The 9,483-nt window shown below is 38.7% G+C and overlaps 1 protein-coding gene across 1 annotated transcript; it reads left to right on the top strand.

Moving 5' to 3' along the window:
• Nucleotides 1–3,015: 3,015 nt before the first annotated feature.
• Nucleotides 3,016–7,045, top strand: LOC307123358 (uncharacterized protein). The gene is made up of 2 exons (XM_079811878.1): nucleotides 3,016–3,429; nucleotides 5,658–7,045. The coding sequence occupies exons 1-2, from the start codon at nucleotides 3,021–3,023 to the stop codon at nucleotides 6,593–6,595; spliced, it is 1,347 nt and encodes a 448-aa protein (XP_079668004.1). The 5' UTR covers nucleotides 3,016–3,020; the 3' UTR covers nucleotides 6,596–7,045.
• Nucleotides 7,046–9,483: the final 2,438 nt, after the last annotated feature.

Genomic DNA, 9,483 nt, shown 5'->3' with positions numbered 1-9,483 from the left:
AACTAACAATAACTTTAACAGTTTGAAATTTAAAGGGGGGTGCACTTATATCTGTCCCGTTTTACATTCTCAGTGCTACACAAACAACATGGTATAAAACAGGGAAAAATCAAACTTAACGAATAATATAAAGGGGGAGAGAATGATGGAAAGAGAGAATTAACGAGGGAGAGAGAGAGACAGAGAGAGAGAGAGAGGGAGAGAGAGAGAGAGAGAGAGAGAGACAGAGAGAGAGAGAGAGAGAGACAGAGAGAGAGAGAGAGAGACAGAGAGAGAGAGAGAGAGAGACAGAGAGAGAGAGACAGAGAGAGAGAGAGAGAGGGAGAGAGAGAGGGAGAGAGAGAGAGACAGCTTCACAGCCCTTTCGCAAGAGACCTCAAGAAATTAACAATCCCGTAAACAGGAATAATTCAGACAACCTTTTACACGCAGTTTGATTGTGAAATAAAATACTTGCATTACTATGGCTTCTCGTGTGTAAGTGTCTGAGTTCGAATCGTCAGGGGAGTTCGGTACGGGTCTTCAGGTGCAGGAGAATTTCTCTGAAGCTTAGGAAAGTCGTTAGAGGAAGCTGCCGGTGTTTCTCTCCGTCGCGGGGATGCCAAGGGTCTCTCTCGTTGTGGCGAAGGCCAAGGGGTCTTCCTCTCCGTGGCGAAAATGCAAAGAGTTAATGGTCAGTTCTCGTTCTTATAGATGAGATGACTGACGCCCAAACAGTTGGAGGGATCCAATCACGTCCGGGAGATAGAAGGCGTGAGTTTTCCTTTGTTCCTGGACACCCCCCTCCTCTTGGCTAATCAAAAGGGGTGCTCATTTTAAACCTCTATTCTTAGAAAGCTGGTACTTTTGTAATAATGCATCTTGTTGTAATTTGTGAACGAGATTCACAGTCGGGTTTCTGCGGTTTGAAAGATACCGCACACTATCATTCTGCGAATTGAGAGTGCAGAGATACAGGATTTCCAGTTACTGGCGTACAAAGTTTGATTTACATAGAGTAAACATCCTAGCTATTTTAATACTGTCAGCATCCTGCCTCCTTGTTGTTTGTCTCCGGGCCTCTAGAGGTCCCCTGTGTTCCCCTCTGCCTTAGTTCTTCCTTGTGTGTCCTTGTTAACGTTATCCAGGTCAGCTGTGCCTTGTTTCCCCTAGAGTATTTAGCTGTGTTTTTTTACTTGTTCCTCACTCAGTTTTTGAGTCTTGGCTAAGCGTGTCCTGCTGTGTCCCCACTGAGTCCTTCCAAGCTGTCTCAAGTAAGGTGTTCTTAGTTATTGGTGTTCTCTGTTTTTGTTTTTCTCCCCTCGTGGAGTTTTTATTTTCTCCTGTGATTCTTTGCAGTATCACTATTTTTACCTCAGTCTGAGACGAACTTTTGTTGGATTTTTTTTTGACTTGCAAAGTTCCTTTTTTTTATTTATTAATAAACCTTCCTTACCTGAAGTGTTGCCTGGAGTGTTTCGTTTGGGTCCAACATTCCCGCCTCTGTGGCTAAGCGGTAGATCTCTCACTCATCACACCAGAGACCCGAGTTCGAGCCCGGTTCGTGACAAATACATCGTATAAAGACATTAAATCAACACAATATATATATATTTAAACATTAGGGATGCAGTTTTGGTCCACATGGTTCATATAAGGCAGATGTGTGTGTGAGTCACACAAACAGTCCTGTGTCTTGTCTAAGTATGTGCACCCATTCGCACAAAGGGTGTGTGTGTGGGACCCACGAATAGACTTTTGTCCACTGTAGTGGACATTATATTTTAGGGGATTTCTCTGACATCATACATGTCACATGTCACAGTCTGGATGTCCTTTTAAAGAGCATATTCGGGACTTTACAGAGATAATAAAGGTTTGGAGGTTTCACCAGGACAACAACAACTTCTTGGTCTTTAAAAACGGCTGATATTAATGTTTAGCACTCTTATGGAAATATGATAATATTTTTTAATTAAAATTTAAATCTGATTAATTTTCAGATTGTTTGTTATAAATCAACATCTCAGGAAAATGTATGGGGTTTCTGATCAAAATAAGACTCTGTTACAAAACAGGGCATTGATTTCATAAATGACCACTGTAGAGGACGCCAGGACTCAAATCTTGTTTATCAGGCATTCTGGAGACATAACAAAGTGAATAGGGAATGAAATTACATATCAATATTCCTATTAAATATTAGATATTATTATGAAAATGTTGCCAATTATTACTCCCATTATTACACTTCTATTTTCATTACATGTTGCACCAAGAACACATTAATATGCAAATTAGATGCAGCGTATAGATGTATTGTATTGAATGGGAAAATCCAAGTATTGTTATTTTGCCCACATATTTCATAAAGTAAAATGGTATATGAATGCATTTCATAACATAGTTCAGAATCATCTCTAAATAAAGTTTGTTTAAAAAAAAACCTGAAACCTAAAAATTGATTGGTGAATTAAAAATAAATCCCATTGTTTTTGCCTATACATGCAATTTCATGTCATTTTATTTTTTAAACAACTCAGTCCTGGTGTCAACTACAGAGGACATATCATAACATATGAATAAAATATCATTTTTCAAAAATGTTTTTTTTCCATTTGTTTCTTATGCTCTAAACAACGTAATGACATGAAAAAATACTTAATTCAAAACACTTTTTTTTCTGGGTCCCAGGAGGTTAATACATCGTATAAAGACATTAAATCAACACAATATATATATTTAAACATTAGGGAGGCAGTTTTGGTCCACATGGTTCATATAAGGCAGATGTGTGTGTGAGTCACGCAAACAGTCCTGTGTCTTGTCTAAGTATGTGCGCCCATTCGCACAAAGGGTGTGTGTGTGTGGATGTGAAGTCACGTGAATGTCTCGGGCTATAAAATTCAACGCTCTTATCTAATTAGTGGAGATAGTCACATCAACACAAAGGCCCTTTTGTTTATGTATGATCTGATTAGAAAAGTCACGAGATGCTGTGAGGAGTTCAAGCTTCCATGAGGAGGAGGAGGATGGGAAAGATGGGACAGAAGCTCAGGATCATGGATCCCCTGATCAAACCTCTGATTGTATACGCTGGAGAACAGCAGATGCTGCAGACGCCACTGAAGATGTGTTCCATCAAACTGGAGGACTGCAGCAACTTTATAGATAGCAGAGGAGACGAAACCTCAGTAGACGAACAACAACACCGCTTTAAGGAGGAGGAGGATGGGAACGATGGGACAGAAGCTCAGGATCATGGATCCGCTGATCAAACCTCTGACTGTAACGCTGGAGAACAGCAGACGCCGCTGAAGATGTGCTCCGTCAAACTGGAGGATTGCAGGAACCTGATAGAGAGCAGAGGAGACGAAACCACAGTAGACGAACAACAACACCGCTTTAAGGAGGAGGAGGATGGGAATGATGAGGTCTTCATTCCTGCAGGTGTGTTTCTCTCATGATGTTTTGTTGTTTCTCATGACTCTTGAACGTCATTCTTTGGTCATTCGGCAGAGACTCTGTAGGATCAGGTTCATATTGGCTGTTGGTCTCTGATGCTCCTGATCAGGTTTGACCTCAGATCATGTCAAATAATAGGGGAATTGATGGCCATAGTAAGGCTAGTATAAATATCTGATAGTAGGGCTGAACGATTTGAGGGAAAAAATATACGTATATTTTCCATTTTTAATAAATTTGCAAAGATTTCAAACAACTTCTTTCACATTGCCATTATGGGGTATTGTTTGTAGAATTGAGGAAAAAATAATGAATTTAATTTGCAGTATGACATTGTCCATTTCTAAATTATGGCTTATCATAAACTTGACTAGCTAATGCCATGGCTATCAGTGGAAGACCGCTAACATTAATGCGCTTGGGAATCACAACAAACTTATTCTGTCTAAATAAAGTAATAATCACTATATTTATAACTAGTATATTTGTAGTTCCAGTCCCTACATTGTAAATCATAAGTCAGGCACTTGGGGAGCGAACGAAAGTCGTTGCAGCACATAATGGATTTACTGCATTTTAGAAGGCAGGCGGCTTATATATTATATTTTGCTGTTGTTATTTATCAGAACTTAACTGAACTTCCAGTCTTGCTCAAAGTTATATTTATGAAGCTTACCACATCTATTAATAATACTGGTAACTTTGATTTTTTGTTTTGTTTTTGTTATTGTGTTTTCATCCAAAGGACTTTAAGTCTCACATCTTAAGTTTGTATTCTTAATACATTTTATTTATCAGAATTTTATATATATTTTTATGTTCCTCTGTTCAGTTGTGACAATAAAACAAACAAGTTTATTTTTAAACTGCATTATCATATTATTTTAGAGATTCATGAATAACTACAAATAACTAATGTAAGGGAAAGTTGTTTTTACATGTTTCTGCTATATATATATATATATATATATATATATATATATATATATATATATATATATATATATATATATATATATATATATATATATATATATATATAATATATCGGGCCGATATATCAGAATATCAGATTTTTAAATCACCAAATATTTGTATCAGTATCGGCCTTAAAAATCCTTTATCGGTCGGGCTCTAATTTGAAGAACAGTCAAGATGACAGTAGATCAATGTTGTTGAATGTTGATTTTTCGCATATTTTGCTAACAAATGATTGTGCGAGAAGATTAGCATGAGAACTTCCGGATTAATGTGGACGTAGCTTAAAGAGTTAATTCACCCAAAATTGAAAATTCTGTCATTAATTACTCACCCTCATGTCGTTCGAGACCCGTAAGACCTCCGTTCATATTCGGAACACAAATGAAGATATTTTTGTTGAAAGCTGATGCTGAGAAAGGCTTCAGATAGGCCTCCATTGGCATTCAGTACATTTCCTCTCCCAAGACCCATTAAAGGCACTTAAAACGTCGTTACAAAGTCCATCTCACCACAGTGGATCTACAATAACTTTACGATGCGACGACAATAGTTTTTGTGCGCAAATAAAAATCAAAATAACACCTTTATCCAACTTGTTCTTCGCTTCCGTGTGTGTCCCACGACGCATGCGCGAGAATATGACGTAGCGCCAGCGTTCGGGAATCCATGAAATGCACACTTTAGTCCGATTTTGAGAATTACGCCGAGACCTAAAGCACGATCAATGTAGAATCCAACAGCTGAGATACGCGCGTCTTCCTCTGCCTGTAAACAAATCGCTTCTGGGTCATGTGTCCGAACGCCGGATCTGCGTCATATTCTCGCGCATGCGTCGTGGAGGCACACACGGAAGACAAGAACAAGTTGGATAAAGGTGTTATTTTGATTTTTTTTGCGCACATAAACTATTGTCGTCGCATCGTAAAATTATTGTAGAGTCACTGTGGTGAGATGGACTTTGTAACAACGTTTTAAGTGCCTTTTATGGGTCTTGGGAGTGTAAATGTACTGAATGCCAATGGAGGCCAATCTGAAGCCTTTCTCAGCCATCAGATTTACACTAAAATATCTTCATTTGTGTTCCGAATATGAACAGAGGTCTTACGGGTCTCGAACGACATGAGGGTGAGTAATTAATGACAGAATTTTCATTTTTGGGTGAACTAACCCTTTAACTCCATCCGAGTACAGTTTAATGTTTTAACTTTTTAATAATGTTTTGTTCCTTTCAGATGACAACAGCGGTTCATCTTCTGATGGAGATGATGAAACGGCCTCAAGATCAAAAGATCAGCCGACCGCCGAAAGATTTTCCTGCATCACCTGCGGGAAAACATTGAGCTCACAGGGATGTTTAGAGAGACATGAGCGAAGACACACAGAACAGAAAGACTTCACCTGTGACCTTAGCTTTCCTATCTTAAAAATAAGGAGACACCATTCAAAAGAGCACAGCGTGAAGAAGCAGTTTCACTGCGAACAGTGTGGGAAGTATTTCAGCACCAAAAAATATCGTAACGTTCATAAGCGAATCCACACGGACGAAAGGCCGTTCAAGTGCCCTCACTGTGAGAAAAGATTCATATACTCATCCCATCTGACGGTACATGTGCGTGTTCACACCAATGAGAGGCCGTACCAGTGCAGCGAATGTGGGAAAACCTTTACATACTCAAGTTCTCTAAAGTCACACCAAAGAATACACTCTGATGAGAAACCATATCAGTGCAAACACTGTGATAAACGATTCCGTCACAAATCTCGTTGGGTTTGTCATGAGAGGATTCACACTGGAGAGAAACCGTACTTGTGCTCCGTCTGCTGGAAGGGCTTTTATAATTCAACTGAATTTTTATTTCATCAGAGAGTTCACACTGGAGAAAGACCGTATCACTGTAGCGTTTGTGGGAAGAGTTTCAGTAAACATAATAATTTACAAAAACACAAGAGGATTCATACAGGAGAAAGACCATACAAGTGTTCACACTGTGACAAGACATTTGCTCACTCACACGTCCTGAAGACTCATGTACGAATTCATACAGGAGAGAAACCTTACCACTGCTCCATCTGCGGCGAAAGATTCACTTATTTTGGTAGTTTTCAGACCCACAAGAAGAAACACGCTAAAGGCAAGGCAAGGCAAGGCAAGGCAAGTTTATTTGTATAGCACATTTCATACACAGTGGAAATTCAAAGTGCTTTACACAGAAATTAAGTTAAAATAGTCATAAGTGAATAAAATAAAAATATATATAGTATAACAGTTATAATAGGAATTAAAAGGAAATAAAAATAAAGGTGAAATCCCCTATCTGGTGTGGAAGAAAATGGAGAGTCAGGTTTACTTAAAAAATATTTGTCAGGTAACTGTGCGTTTAGACAGCACCCTTACAGACAAATCTTCCTGGACAGGAACACCAGGGCTATCTCTACTTAGTTCGACCATCAGAGCGGATCTACACAGTCCTTCCTCAAATCTTCTTGGCCTAACTTCCTCTCACCACCAAGGCTATACAGATCTATCTGTCAGAGCAGATCTACACGGATCGTCCTCGCACCGGAGGGATTTCGATTTATCGCTCCCCCGTCTCTCAACCTCTTCCACCGAGAAAGCCTTAACAAAATAAAAAATAATAAAAATAAAAAGTATAATTAAAAACTAAAAATAAAACAGGGTTAAATTGAAACACATAATTAAAGTGCAAGCAGTTCGGACAAAGCACAGAGCTCATTGAGTAAATGCATAAGATAAGGTGCAATCAGTCGGATGTACAGTGGCATAGCTCATTCAGTAAATGCACAGCTGAACAGATGTGTTTTGAGTCTGGATTTGAAAGTGGCTACTGATGGGGCACATCTGATCTGTTCAGGAAGCTGGTTCCAGCTACGGCTGGCATAATAGCTAAAAGCAGACTCTCCTTGCTTTGAGTGAACCCTTGGTATTTCTAATTGACTTGATCCTGATGATCTGAGTGATCTGTTGGGTTTGTATTTCATCAGCATATCTGCAATGTATTGAGGTCCTAGGTCATTGAGTGATTTATATACAAGTAATAGTACTTTAAAATCTATTCTAAATGTAACTGGAAGCCAGTGTAAAGATCTGAGGACTGGTGTGTTCTGGTTCTGCTCAGCGTTCTGTCTAATGGTCTTTTTGGGAAGGCCGGTGAGGAGACCATTACAATAGTCCACCCTGCTGGTGATAAAAGCATGAACGAGTTTCTCTAAGTCTTGCCTGGAAATAAAGCTTCTAATTCTTGCAATATTTTTCAGATAGTAAGCTGATTTAGTTATTGCTTTGACATGACTACTGAAACTCAGGTCTGACTCCAAAATCACACCAAGATTCCTGACTTGATTTTTTGATTTCAGACCTTTAGCCTCAAGATATGCGTTCACCTTGAGAATTTCATCTTTGTTTCCTAATGTAGTGATTTCAGTTTTGTCTTTGTTTAACTGAAGAAAGTTTTGGCACATCCAACTGTTAACTTCATCAATGCATTAACATAGAGAGTCAATGGGGCTGTAGTCATTTAAAGTAAAGAACAAACCGATCCAGAATCATCATAATGGCCCTCATTTATCAATCTTGCGTACACCAATTTTCCAGCATACACCTGGCATACACCCAAAACCACGGTGACTGAGATTTATCAATATGGACATTGGCGTACGGCACGCTCAAATCCTACGCCAGCTCAGGAGGTGGTGTACGCACGTTTTGAGTTAGTGCGAAAATGCGCAGAAAATTTTTTTCTAACACCACAAAACGCACTGACAAAGATATGCTATATTATGACCCACTGTAAAAAAAACAACAACAACAAATAAAGCCCTATTTGCACGGGATAAGTATTATCTGGGGACCTCGTGTGATTTAGAAATTACTCCCCCACATCTGAATTTTGCGTGGCGCATTCGCACGGGATAAGCTGTGATTTTACTCGAATTTACTGACTTATCTCCCGGATATGATGTTACTTGAATTTTTTTTTTCGTTATATAGCTGTATGAAATTATAAACAGTCGTATCGATATCATTTTGATTGTTTTATAGTAGGCCTAATACAAAATAATTTCGTATAATAACAATATACGACGGAAGATTCAGTTTCAAAGCTAATGTAAAAGTGCCCATTTAAGCGAGTTGTCATTGTAGGCTACTTTTCTGTTTTTGTGTTTTTCATTAAGAATAATATTAAACACACCATTCAAGCAATTACTCCCAAATTGTGCTCATTCTAAAGTGAAAGTAGTAGCCTATAATCCGCGCGGCCGCACGGGAAGTCATAACGGTGTGCATTATATGCAGCCTAGCTCCATTCTTCGTGAAAGATAAAGATAGAAATGCGCACAGGACACAAAAACCTTGCAAAAATTATATACGATCCGCCTAATCCCGGCCAAATAGATGCCGATTCGCAAGGGACTAATATTATCACAGGACCTCGGTGTTCGGCGAAATATGGTAGGTCATTTGCGGGGGGATTTTTACTTTACATATTACAGACATGGCCGATTTGCACGGGATTAATGCTGCCTTCACGTGCTCTCGGAATTATCGTAAATTCGAGTTTCCTAGGTAAAAATTGCACATGAACGCACTCCACTTTCGAAATTTTAATGGGATGAGCTCGTAATCTCGACTTCAGAAGTGGGAATTATCAAATTTCCGATAGCACGTGAAGGCAGCATTAAGATCACAGACATTCTCTGCGATTATTACAAATCACCAGAGGTCCCCACATATACTAATCCCGTGCGAATAGGGAAGTAATTATAAACTTAAGTGTTTATTTTTGTGCAACATGGACTTCAATGTTTAATTTGTGTGACTTTACCAAAGCATTTGATATGTATTCCTCCAGTTGCGAACCTGTGCGCTTTACCTGACGTTGGTTAGGCCTGGCAGCTGCGCACGGACTGGGACTGAACATAATTCAGACTGACAAAATAATAAAAATGACATTCTTCTTCTTTTAAATAATAATAAAATAAATAATAATAATAATAACGAAATTCTTCTTCTAAATAACAATAAGCGTCATTAATAAT

Source organism: Gobio gobio (assembly GCF_949357685.1).
Source record: "Gobio gobio genome assembly, chromosome: 3".
NCBI lineage: Eukaryota > Metazoa > Chordata > Actinopteri > Cypriniformes > Gobionidae > Gobio > Gobio gobio.
The sequence above is the reverse complement of the archived record's forward strand: the minus strand, read 5'-3'. Positions and strand labels throughout refer to the sequence as shown.